Here is a 13,365-nt window from a genome sequence, read left to right as displayed (position 1 = left end):
TTCCTACTGGAACTATTTATTTCATGTACAGTATGTGGATGATTATTCCTGATTGATACTATTTTCTATTTAGAGATGGACTACTAGAGGCTGCTTTCTCTTTAAGATGGAACTTTCAGGGAACAGACCAGATTTTTCTCGTTCTCAAAGCTGGGGCTTGGAGGGCAGTGAATGTCTGAGATTACATAGGTCTGAGAGCTCCATGTTGGAAACTTTGACTCTTGCTCCCTCCTAAATCTTGTGCTGTGTTTTATGTGATCCGGTTTGGACACATGCTCATGTCTTTGACTCTGAGAGGGAATAGAGGATTTGTAAGCCTAGTATCTTCCGACAGCCCTGCACACAATGGGTATTGCTTTAGAGTCTTGGTCCTTGTTAACAGTAATCTTTGCTTCAAAACACAGTGCTTAAGGGGCAACCTGGCTGGCTCAGTTGGTAGAGCATGCGATTCTTGATCTCAAGGTTGTTGAGTTAGATCCCCATGTTGGGCATAGAGCCTACTTAAAATAAGAAAAAAAAACCACAGGGCTTAAATTCTTTTCCCACCCCTCCCTTACAAATTCTTAAGATTATTTCCCCCAAAATTTATTTCTATAGTTCTGAATATTTAAATTTAGATTAATCGTGTATTAAGTATTTAAAGTAATATTATATATAAAGGATGGTTCATGTAAAATGGTTCTTTTTTATTTTTAGCATTATCTTGCTAAAGAATGAATTTACCAGTGAGATGACAATTTCATAACAAGTGAAAACTAAATTTCTGTTTTATAAAATGATGTGTCATGGCCTCTTTTGGGTATTGTGGCTTTAACATTATCCTTAAAAATGTGTGGGTTTTGTTTTTTTATTTTAATTTCTAAGTACATGAATTTTTATATTTTACCAGAGTTGTTCCTCACCTGTTCTCTGATGAGAGTGTACATTTCTGCTGCTATTTTAATAGGCACGGTAAAAGGAGTGCAAAGGCTTTGTGTTGGATATGATGGGATCTGGGTTCTGCTTCTAGTTTAGTCACTCCCTTGTTTTACAGATAGGAAAGCCTGGGGCACCTGGAGGGGTGTGCAGTTGGTTAAGCTTCTGCCTCTTGGGTTTTGCTCAGGTTGTGATCTCAGGCTGATGAGATCAAGCCCCACATCATTTTCCATGCTTAGCTTGAAGTCAGCTTGAGATTCTCTCCCCCATCCCTCTACCCCTCCTGCCCATGCTGCGTCTCTCTCACTTTCTCTAAAATCTTTTTTTTTTTTTTTTTTTTTTAAGGAAAGACAGCAGAGGAGAAGTTACTTTATTATTTTTTAATTTTGAGAACAAGAACGTGCAAGAGCAGAGAGGAGCAGGGAGAGAGAAAGGCTCTCAGGCAGACTTCAAGCTAAGTGCAGAGCCATCCTTGGGGCTCAGTCTTAGGATCCCAAGAGCCAAAATCAACAGTTGCAGCCTCAACCAACTAACCCATTCAGGTGTCCCAGAAGAGGAGTTAATAAGTACGAAGTATCTAACCTATAGGATAAGAGAGTTGGAGTAGACCTAAACTTACCTGAATACCTTTCAGTGGACTGCAAAGCCTTTGCACCCCAGGAAGTAAGATTTTTACATTTGTTTTATAAATGAAATGTTGACTTCCTAAAAGTCACAGTTGGTAGTAAAGAGATAAACCATTCAGAGTCCAAATAGGAGACAGAAATGACACAGTAATTTGAACAGAAAGAATAGGGAATTATTACTGTTTTATACATCTATATTAAGGGTTTTTCATGGTGAATTCATATCTCGATTTCGCCAGCTGGACTCAGTGTAGATGATCCTGATGTTGGCAACATCCAGAGCATCACAGTGAGGAGCCAGTTGAACATATGCTTCCTTACCTGCATCAAACCTGATCATGGTGTTGACCTTGGCCACATCAGTGTCGGAGAGCTTCTTCATGGCCTGTTTGATCTGGTGCTTGTTGGTCTTGACATCCACAGTGAACCCAAGTGTTGTGGTGTTGTCTTCTGTTTTCTTCATGGCTGACTCAGTAGTCGGGGGAACTTGATGGCATAGCCATCAAGCTTGCTTCTCCTGGGGGCGCTCTTTCGAGGGTATTTAGGCTGTCTTCAGAGATGCTGTGTCTTGGGTCATTGGAATGTGTGTGACATGCAGATCTTTTTTTGTGTGACTTTGGACACCTTTCAGCGCCGCTTTCTTGACCTCAAAGCCTTTTCTTTGGCTTTGGCTTTGGGAGGGGCAGGAGCTTCCTTCTTATTAGCCTTTTTATTGTTAAGTGGTCTCTGCACCCACTGTGGGGCTTGAACTCAGCCCCTCCTGACTGAGCCAGCCTGGTGACTTGAATTATTTTTATATCCTACAAGATAGACTTTAATTTTTAAAACATACATATATTGGGAGGCTTTTGGGAAGGGATTTTTAAAAAATTATAGTTGACAATCTATCAGGTGTACAGCATAGTGATTTAACAATTATGTATGTTATGAGATATTCACCAAGAATAGGAAATTAGAGTAATGGTGGGAGTGGTTAGTAAGAATTAAAGAGGTCTTGAAAAACCATAGGACTAGCAGATGTAGGGAACAGCCACTACCCTCGGGGCAAAAATGCACACCCCAGGAGGACTCTTCACTCACACACACACACCCCATCTCAGCAACCACCCCCCCACCCCTGCCCCCGGCCTGAAATCTGGACCTCTGCAGAGTGTCCTGTGCAGGCTCACTAGATGCCTGAGAAGGTGCGGAGCTGCTTCCTCAGTAGGGACCCCGACTTCAAACTGTCTACAGGGAAATCCAGGGCCTCAGAAACCTCTGTGAAGTTGTCTAAGAGGGCATCTAAGAGGCCATTCACATGGTGGTTTTTCAAGAGGAGGTGCCTCAGGGGAGGCGGCCTACGGTGGCAACTGCCAGAGGAGGCGCTGCAGGAAGCTGCAGGGTTGGCTGCAGGAGCCTGGTGGGGCAGGCACAACTGGACCCTCCAGTGCCCTCTGCTGGCAAGACTTCACCTTGCGTGGGCTGGTGAAGGAGAGACATTGGCCTGGCCGATCCTTGTTGCCACAGAGCCGGCAGCACAGGGTAGTGACTGCACAGAAGATGATGCTCAAGTCTTTGGGGCTTTTGAGATCCACTTTTCCTATTTAAGATACTTTCCCGACTCAATAAACTCTAAAATTCTAGCATTTTAAAATGCATCATTATATTCATTGCAGTTTGAATCCTGTCACTTGCTTAATTCATGGCAAATTTACATTAATGAGATTGTATTAAAAAATCTGGCCATCTTATGTGAATGGTAAATACAGTCTGTGGTTTTCATATTGGACTGAACATTTCAGTGGTGATTTGACACTAGAAAACTATGATCGCGGTTGCTATTGGGATGTACATGTAACTCTTCTCTTTAGGGGATGTGTATGGATAGCCACGGCAGCTTCCTTACTTCCAAACAGATATGATTACTAATTTGTTTCTATTAAATTCTTAGAACTATCATAAAACACTAATATTCTATAAAGGTAAGGGTGCTTAATTTGTTTTCATGTAAAGAAGTACATATTTTAAAGAAAAGTAGCACTTTGCTAAAAACAACATATTTTTTCAATAGATTATGAGCCTCAGACAATTTGTGAGCATCTCCAGTATTTGTTTGCCTTGTTGCAAAACAGTAACAGGCGATACATTGATCCATCGGGATTTGTTAAAGCCTTGGGCTTGGACACAGGGCAACAACAGGTAAGAATCTTTATAAATTCTATATTTTTTAAAGGTTTATTTATTTATTTGTGAGAAAAAGAGCACACTTGGGGGTGAGAGGCAGAGGGAAAAGGAGAGAGAGAGAGCGAATCCTCAGACAGACTGCCCACCGAAAGCGGAGCCCAATTGGGCCCTGAGATCATGCCCACCGAAATCAAGAGCCAGACACTTAACTGACTGAGCCGCCCGGGTGCCCCAGAACCTTTTAAGTTTTTTTTAAATATAAAAAGGTATCTAAGCATTCTTTAGAATGTTTGTAGGAGGAAGTGAAGTAAAATGCTTTTTAATTTTTAAAAAAATTTATATATTTGTCAGAGAGCGGGCACACAGGCAGGCAGAGTGGCAGGCAGAGGGAGAAGCAGGCTCCCTGCCCAGCAAGGAGCCCGATGTGGGACTCAATCCCAGGATGCTGGGATCATGACCTGAGCCGAAGGCAGCTGCTTAACCAACTGAGCCACCCAGGCGTCCCATAAAATGCTTTTTAAAAATTAACTTTTTCCTTTTCTTTTTTAAAGATTTTATTTGAGAGAGAGAGAAAGAGAGAGAGCATGAGAGGGGAGAGGGTCAGAAGGAGAAGCAGACTCCTCACTGAGAAGGGAGCCCAATGTGGGACTCGATCCTGGGACTCCAGGACCATACTTGAGCTGAAGACAGTCCTTCAACCAACTGAGCTACCTGGGCGCCTCCCCAAACTTAACTTTTTTCTGTTTTGAATTAGAGCATTTATTTAACTATCCAGCATGTTACCCATTTACCTTGGTCCTATTTCTGACAACTCATATGTCGGTACAAACCAATTCAGTCCTTATTTGAAGATGCGAAATTCAGAACGCGAACATTTCACTCACTTATTGCTGTTTGTATCCAAAGTTGAAAAGCAAGGTACGATTTTTCTTTTTACTAACCCAACCTTGTATTGTAGGATGCCCAAGAATTTTCAAAGCTCTTCATGTCTCTGTTGGAAGACACTCTGTCTAAACAAAAGAATCCAGATGTGCGGAACATTGTCCAGCAGCAGTTCTGTGGAGAATATGCTTATGTAACCGTGTAAGTGTGTGGCAGCTTTCCCCATGGCACGTTGTCTTCTGAGATGGTTACTCACACGTCATCTCATTTTCAGTTCAGTTCCAAGTTCTGGCTTTCATGGGCCAGCATGGGGCCAGTAATATTTGTAGTGTAATTCATTTTCATGGGAACATATAAACAGCGGACATGCAAAAGTGCAGTTGAATCCGTTCAGAGGTCGAGTGCCCCGTGTGATTGAGTTCTCACCGCGTAGTGGATGTCGACGCTGTGCACTCAGAGACAGAGTGGAGCCAGCAGGGTACTGAGAGTGAACGTAAAACGCCTCTTGAAATTGTTCCTAATCATAAACTACATGCCTCACCAATTACTTCCTATTTGTTTGTTTGTTTGTTTTTTCCAAAATATTTATTTATTTTTAAGAAAGATTTTATTTATTTATTTGACAGACAGAGATCACAAGTAGGCAGAGAGGCAGACAGAGAGAGAGGAGGAAGCAGGCTCCCTACTGAGCAGAGAGGCTGATGCGGGGCTCAATCCCAGGACCCTGGGATCATGACCTGAGCCAAAGGCAGAGGCTTTAACCCACTGAGCCACCCAGGCGCCCCCTGTTTTTTATTTTTAATATATAGTGTAAATAATTTCCATGACCGAAAACCAAGGGAAAATAAATGCTTCCCATAGTTTTAGAGTGTGATATAATGGAACTTCATTGTTTTTCTACTCTGATCTTAATTTTACCGCTCTGTTTTATTATTGCAGTTGCAATCAGTGTGGCAGAGAGTCTAAGCTTTTATCAAAGTTTTATGAACTGGAGTTAAATATCCAAGGCCACAAGCAGTTAACGGATTGCATCTCAGAATTTTTGAAGGTATTCGAACTTTGGCGTATATGTTGTTTCTGCTCATTAACTATTAAATACTATTCTGAACGTGTTTTTTTATTTAATGGGTAAATTCTTTAATAGCCTTTTTCATATATGAAGTGTCTCTGTTTCTTTAATGATCTGAAAGAAACTGTAAATTTTAGTATATGTGCTGCCGAAGCGAGCACAAGAAACTGTAAATTTTAAAGTGCTGAAGCAGACTGTGTGTTAAAATAATTTGGGACTCTTTCAGCTATTTTACATGGAAAGTTCTGTGTTAAAACTTGGATAATTAGGGGTGGTGGAGTGTTTGAGGAAATCTGAGCTCTACAATCCAGTTAAATTGCCTTTTCATTTAAGGAGAACTGCAATTTTTTTTTTTTTTAAACATCACTCTGGTCATTCTTCAGCCCCTCCACTCCGGATTTGTTCTTGCTGTGTATGTAGATGTGTATGTAGATGCACGTGGAGGGACGGGAGTGGCTCCCTTTCCTTCTGAATTGGGAAAGCTACTTGGGGAAACCATTGTTACCAAGTGAAAACAAGCACATGGTATAGCTTACGCTATAGCTTCCTTTCTTAAGATACTTTTGTACCTTTTTTCCTTTCTTAGCACAACTCTTAGCCTACTTCAGATACTTCCTGAATTCATTCAGCTAGTTACTGGTTGAGTGCTTAACTGCACACTGATTTGGTATTTGGGGATAACCCTAGTGGGCAAAACTGAAAACTTTTGCCTTGTAATGTTGGTGGTGTAGGGACTGGGGAACGACAGTAAAATATGTAGTGTGTCACCTAGAGTAAGTACTGCGGAGAATAATCTGGGAAGGGGATGGAAGATGTGGTAGGGATGAGAGTGGGGTTGGTTGCTGTTAGAAATAAAATGATTGAAGGTGAAGGAGTGTGCCATGGAGAAAATGGGCAGAAGTGCAGAGCTTGAAACAACAAGAAGGTGCCTGGTGGTTTGAGGAACAACAAGGTCACTGTGGCTGAAGTGGAAAAGCAAGGGGGGAAGGATGTTGTAGAGGTAACTAAGGATCATGTCCAGTAGAGCCTGGTGGGCCTTGGCCAGAGACTTGACTTTGAGTGTGGGGAGATGTCATCGGGGCATAGTAAGCTTAGAATTATGATCTGTTTGAACAGGACAGATCTGGGTACTGTCTTGTTTGGATTTTCGATATATTTTCAAAGTGGAGCTGATAGAGTTTGCTGACTGGACCTGGAGAGGAAGGAAGGAGTCAAGGATTACTAAGTTTTGGCCTGAGTGCCAGGTAGGATGGAGTTGCCAGAATTGCACAGAAGTGCTGTGGGAGGAATGGGCTAGGGAGAGGGATTGGAAGTTTGCTTTGGGGTGTGTTAGATTTGAGGCGTGTGGTTCGGGGTTTTGGGAGCTGGTTGAAATCAGGACGTAGAGACGAGGACCAAGGACCGAGTCTTTGGACATTCAGACACAGGTACTCAGGGAGGTAGGAAGAGCTAGCAAATGATGCTGAGCAGAAGGACCGGCCAGTAAGTTAAGAGTACACAACAGGAAAAATTTAAAACCACCAAGCTATACCACTGAATTTCCTGAGGTCATTTAAATTTATCCCATCAGCATCATTCAGCAATTTTAATTATGTATGTGACTTGTGTGTGTGTCTGTGTATGATTTTGTATATATGATATATGTAGTTCTGTATTCTGGTGCCCATATGTAATTTCCACCATTTTCCACTGCTCTTAATTTGGTTGCATCAAGTGCTTATAATTTTTTTATTTTTGAGAAGTATTTTTAAAAATCACACATTTGGGAAAGAGCCCCAACATTTTAAATCATTGTATGCAAATTAATATCACTTCTAAGTAGTGCCTTCTAACTTGAGTGTCTTTTCACTACTTAGAGTGGTTCGATCTTCAACAGGTTGTGAGGGCTGTTACTTAAAATGAAATTATGCTGTACATCAGAGATTTGATTACTTAAAAAAAAGCTTTCTGTCTTCTAATTTTTTTTTAAGTAATGTCTTATTTCTGATCAGGAAGAAAAATTAGAGGGAGACAATCGATACTTTTGTGAAAACTGTCAAAGTAAACAGAATGCCACAAGGAAGATCAGGCTCCTGAGCCTTCCCTGCACCCTGAATTTACAGCTGATGCGTTTTGTCTTCGACAGGTAAATATGTATGAGGAGCAGTGTTTGCTGCTCATCGTGGACTAATGTGTACAGATTTTACCATAGACAGATGATAGCCTCTCCAATTTGAAACTCAAGATTTGGGAATGACAGTTGTAGTTGGGACCTGCCCTTTTGAAATACCAATAATGCCTGGTTTTAAGACAGAATTCTTAAGGAGCCAGCCATATCTGAGGAAGAACTAGGAAAGTAGGAAACCCTTATTTTTACTCTATTAATGATTAAACACTGTAAAAGAAAACAAACATAGGTTAAGAACTGAATTATCTTGATGTTCTGTATTTTTGAAAAAGAACTAGAATAAATTTCTACTTATTACAATCTTCCAACCTGACCAACCCCCATGGGAATATATCTTTGATTGTGTAATTAAAGGAAATATGTGCACATGCGCGTTACTTCTATGAAGCGGGAGCATCTATAGCTCTCTCTTGTGATTATATTAAAACTTCTGAAAGTAAGTTTGGAATCAACATTTTAAATTCATACTTTTAGCCTATTTTTTCCCCACCAATTATAAGACTTCTTATAATTTATGTTGACTTCTAATCGTACAAGTTTTTGAGCAAGATTGTTGAGTGCAACCTACCTAGGTACCATTGAGTTTATTAAAATAGCTGGTAGAGCTTATACATTGTTTTATGATTGTTTTAAATATATATATAATTAGCTTTCCTCTTGGTTAGGCAAACTGGACATAAGAAAAAGCTGAATACCTACATTGGCTTCTCAGAAATTTTGGATATGGAGCCTTATGTGGAACATAAAGGTAATATTTTTACCGAGCAGTGATAATTATAATGCCCAGAGACTGTAACTTGTGGTCAGCTTGTGATGCATACAGAATAGCATTTCATGACTATACTTTGCTAACCTCTGTCTGGGAATAAAGGCTTTTTAGGCGAGTCAAGCTGTTACTTCCATTTTCCATGAGTAAGTACACCACAGGGATTACATGGTTCATCAATATCTACAAAAGAATAAAAAGGGGAGATGGTGTTCTACTCTCTGAACCCACGCGGGGTCCCTTAGTGTCAATACCATGTCTGTAATCCCTCATAAAATTAAGTCTGTCTGAGCTGCCTCCAGGTTTTTTAAAAAATCTTATCAAAACCATTGGATGTCATAATTCCAATATTGATGCTGTAGATCTCCCTATCTGTGATGACTGATGAGTTCTAGGAAACTATGCTGTGACGTAGTTTTGAGAAGAAGTAATCTACTGCCTTTTCCTTTTGGTGGTTATCGCCTCACTCCACAGGATGGTACCTGAAAGAGAAAAGAATCTGACCCTTTTGTTTCTCTTGCCCTGACTGGAGGGACTGCTTCCCGTCCTTTCTCAGATCGATCTTATTTATTAAATTGTTAATATAGAAATTTGATCATAATTTTTGTCTCTTGCCATAAAAGCTTCTAGAGGTGACTTAACAATAGAAACAAGCCTTAAAAACCTTTGAAAGAAGCTATCTGGGAGGTTGGGGAATCCGTCAGTGCCACAGTTTCAGATTTGCACTTGGTGGAGGAGGAAACAAGCTGGAGACCTTGCTCTTGGACTTGGTCTTTGTTTTGTTTGACTGAATGAATGTAACTGTAGTTCACCTTGTGTAGTGATTTGCTTCCTGCCTATGTTGTTAGGTAATTGTTTGAAATTAGAGATGTCTGATAGCCTAGTGGTGTCTCAGGGGTCAGAAACATAGGTATAAAATTAGCACTTTCCTTGACTCCACTGCATGACTTTGCATAGTTCTTATCGTTACTAACCTTATTTTGTATTTGTCCAGTTTATACAGTAAGGAAGACGAGACGATTAGGAAGTAGACTTGGTAGGTCAAAAAAACCTGTAGAAATAGGTAAACTTAGTGTGTTGACTAAATGTAATCTTTTATTTTATTTTTATTTTTAAATAATTTTTTGAAAGATTTTATTTTTAGAGGGAGAGAGCTTTCATGGGTTGGGAAGGGCAGAGAGGGAGGGAGAGAGAGACATGGGGTTCATTCCCCAAACCCTGAGGTCATGACCTGAGCCAGAATCTTGAGTTGGACGCTCAACTGACTGAGCCACCCAGGCACCCTTTAGATTTTATTTCTGAGTAATCCCTATACCCAGTGTGGGGCAGAGAGCGTAACGAGTTTCATTGGGTGTGGAGCCTACTTAATTAGAAACAAAAACAGGGGCGCCTGGGTGGCTCATTCGGTTAAGCATCTGCCTTCGTCTCAGGTATGATCCCCGGGGTCCTGGAATCGAGTCCCACATCGGGCTTCTTGCTCAAGGGGGAGCAAATAAAACTACCAGAATTCTGAAGTTGTTAGTATAACGAATGGATGAGCATAAATTCAGGTGTACAGTGGTATCGTGATATGAAAATGTCTCTGTTGTCTCTTGGTAATACAGTTGTGGTTACTGCTTCTATTTGTTTGGGTTATTGTGATCATTTAACTTAGGAAATGCCATGAGGAACTCATATTGTCAGCGCTCTTTCCTACTTGTCTGCTTCAGTGGTCTTATCTTCACCCTCCTGCAACCACCCACAGGGTTGGGGCCGAGGGAGGCACACACTCCCTTATCCTGCCATTGTCTGCACCATATATGTCGCTCTACCTGTTTATCCTACTTTTTATAATAAAATGTAATCCATTCATAAGAGTCCAAAATACAAACATGTATGGCTTGCAGAATTCTTTCAAAGTGGACATCTGCATAAGCAACATCCAGCTCAAGAAACAGAACTTTCGGGCGCCTGGGTGGCCCAGTGGGTTAAGCCGCTGCCTTCGGCTCGGGTCATGATCCCGGGGTCCTGGGATCGAGTCCCGCATCAGGCTCTCTGCTCAGCGGGGAGCCTGTTTCCCTCTATCTCCCTCTCTGCCTGCCTCTCCGTCTGCTTGTGATCTCTCTCTGTCAAATAAATAAATAAAATCTTTTAAAAAAAAAAAAAGAAACAGAACTTTCCCATGACCCCAAAGTCTCTTTTGTGCCCCTCCCAGTAACAGACGCTTCCCCCTGCGCCGCCCCATCATAGGCTCTAATCTGGCTTTTATGGCAGTCTCTTCTGTTATTTTTATTAATTTTATTTATTTGCTTGCTTGCTTGCTTTAGTGTTTCATGATGTGAGTTTCTATCCCTAAACATCATAGTTGAGTTTCCCTTTTTCCTCCTGGGATGGTGCTGGGTGAAACCTAACCCAGGACAAGGTCTTGCACTGTCTCCCTCCTCTGCTCCATCATCTGGCTGATGGTTGAAGGTAGCTGGAGAAAAACACCATCCTAGCTGTGTGTTTGCCTGCCTCTCAGACTTCTTATATTGAGGAATTTCAGATTTACACCAAAAAATTGAATTCTGATCTGCATCTTTTAACTGCATCAGTTAGTCCAGTTACCCTTAAGGTAAGTACTGATACTTCCTCTGATTCAAATCTGCGTCACTTTCTTTGATTTTCTTTTACTTGAATAGATTTTCAAGCTTCTCATTTCTTGAAACGTAGAAAGCCTAGTTTCATAATCCCTGACTGATGTTGGAATATTATGCAGCCTAATTTTTGCTGTCTGGGTGGGTTCTTTTAATGTTTCCGTGTTTCTTCTGTATTTGGTTATCTTCGATTGTGTGCTGGTTATTGCCTCTGGAATTTTCTTTGCGGAGGGGGGGGGTAAAGATTTTATTTGAACAAAAGGGAGGGAGAGCGAGAATGAGCTGTGGGGAGGTGCAGAGCTGGAGAGGGAGAAGCAGACTCCCTGCTGAGCAAGAAGCCCTGTGTGATGCTCCGTCCTAGTACCTGAGCTGAAGGCAGATACCCAACCGACTGAGCCACCCAGGTGTCTGTATCTGAGTATTTTTTTAAATTATTTTCAGCTAGAGTCGTCAGGTGGGTGTTAATCTGTGTTACTGAATCTCCCACTGAGCTGAAAGAATGCAGAGACTTTCTCCTTTTACTCAGCTGCTATAGCCCTGTGTTCCTAAAAGTGTGCAGCATGTTTGTTGAATGAGTGATTGGCTCTGCCTTGTGACTCACTTCTTGCAGTTTGAAGGAAGTTACAGTGATGAAATCGTCAAGGATATGTGCAAAGACTATTCTGCCAAAAAGGTAGTAATTATTGTTAAACTTTAATAAAATGCTACTGGTTTAAATGTCCAATATGGGAGTGGTTCGATGTATTATACCTTATGATATGTTCCAGAAGAACATTTAAGGATGTAGAAAGATGTTAATGATTTGTTAGAAAAACCTGCGGGTTTCAGTATTAATAGTGCAATTAATAGTGTTAATTTATTATTACAGTTTTTTTTTTAAGATTTTATTTATTTATTTGACAGAGAGAGATCACAAGTAGGCAGAGAGGCAGGCGGGGGGGGGGGGAGAAGCAGGCTCCCTGTTGAGCAGAGAGCCCGATGCGGGACTCGATCCCAGGACCCTGAGACCATGACCTGAGCCGAATGCAGCGGCCCAACCCACTGAGCCACCCAGGCACCCCTATTATTACAGTATTAATAGTGGTTACATCTGTATTGTAGGGTTGCTAATGAATTTATTTGGTTTCTGATTTTAATGTGTAGAAGTGATGTTTTCCGGTACATATGTAATTTCCCCACTGTAACTAGTTAAAAGATTTTTTTCAACTTGTATCTGAAAATGTCAGTATTCATTCATTTGCTGATATCTTGATGTATGGGTAAAGTCTTCTCTTGCATAAACCACATGCATAATATATAGGCTGTGACTTGTTTTTGGTTATTTAAAGTGAAATGGGAATTTAAAAATACTTACAAAGAAATCTGAGTGCAGAATCATTCTAGATTTTTAATGTTTTCTCTCCTGGTTGTTTCCAGTTACCTTGGCCTACACCTATTTTGACAGCAGTTTTTCTTAATGAATTACCTTCAGTTGTTCCTAAAACATTTTTCTTCTTCTTTCTTCTTTTTTTTTTTGAATCAATAGCTTTTTAGTTTCACACTCCATCTGGTTAGTTTGTGTAAGTAATTTTGTGGCAAGAATAGGAACAGCATACAGCTCAGCTAGCTTGCAGAAGGGCAAGGCCTACGACAGAATAGCTTCGTAACCCTGACCTGGGTGCCCAGAATGTCAGAGCTTTCTTTCCATCTGTAAATTTTGCAGAGGAAATGGAGAGTTAATGCAGTGAGCTGCTTAAGATGTGTTTACATTACTCTGTAAAACTGAATTTTTTTAATCTTAGGTGTCACATTTTTGTTTTGTTTTAGGTGACATGTTTTGAATTATCTCAGATGTGTAAACAATTTTAATCATTACAATTCAGACTCGGGATATAAGAAGAAATATGTTCTTTCACTTTCTCCCTTTCTCTTTCTCCAGGTGGGTCCTATGTGTATGAACTCAGTGCAGTCCTTATACACAGAGGAGTGAGTGCATATTCTGGCCACTACATTGCCCATGTGAAAGATCCACAGTCCGGTGAATGGTATAAGTTTAACGATGAAGACATAGAAAAGATGGAGGGGAAGAAATTGCAACTAGGGATTGAGGAAGATCTAGGTAAAACCTTTAAGTTGTGAGTGCCCTTTTAAAATATAAATTTTTTTGTTGTTTTAACTAGAAA

The 13,365-nt window shown here is 40.7% G+C and overlaps 1 protein-coding gene across 5 annotated transcripts in view; it reads left to right on the top strand.

Annotated features, from left to right (window-relative positions):
- Positions 1-13,365, top strand: part of USP48 (ubiquitin specific peptidase 48) — a 91,574-nt gene that overhangs the window by 27,231 nt on the left and 50,978 nt on the right. For all 5 annotated transcript variants that reach the window (XR_006383127.1, XM_044237386.1, XM_044237384.1 and 2 more), the window contains exons 4-9: positions 3,592-3,719; positions 4,663-4,787; positions 5,526-5,634; positions 7,647-7,780; positions 8,488-8,570; positions 13,122-13,301. Coding sequence is in view for 4 of the 5 variants with exons in the window: in XM_044237386.1 (XP_044093321.1) it covers positions 3,592-3,719; positions 4,663-4,787; positions 5,526-5,634; positions 7,647-7,780; positions 8,488-8,570; positions 13,122-13,301 (759 nt within the window). In the remaining variant the exon portion in view is untranslated. The remainder of the gene's footprint in view (positions 1-3,591; positions 3,720-4,662; positions 4,788-5,525; positions 5,635-7,646; positions 7,781-8,487; positions 8,571-13,121; positions 13,302-13,365) is intronic.

The sequence above is a fragment of the Neovison vison genome, chromosome 2, assembly GCF_020171115.1.
Source record: "Neovison vison isolate M4711 chromosome 2, ASM_NN_V1, whole genome shotgun sequence".
NCBI lineage: Eukaryota > Metazoa > Chordata > Mammalia > Carnivora > Mustelidae > Neogale > Neogale vison.
This window is presented reverse-complemented; position numbering and strand designations above follow the sequence as displayed.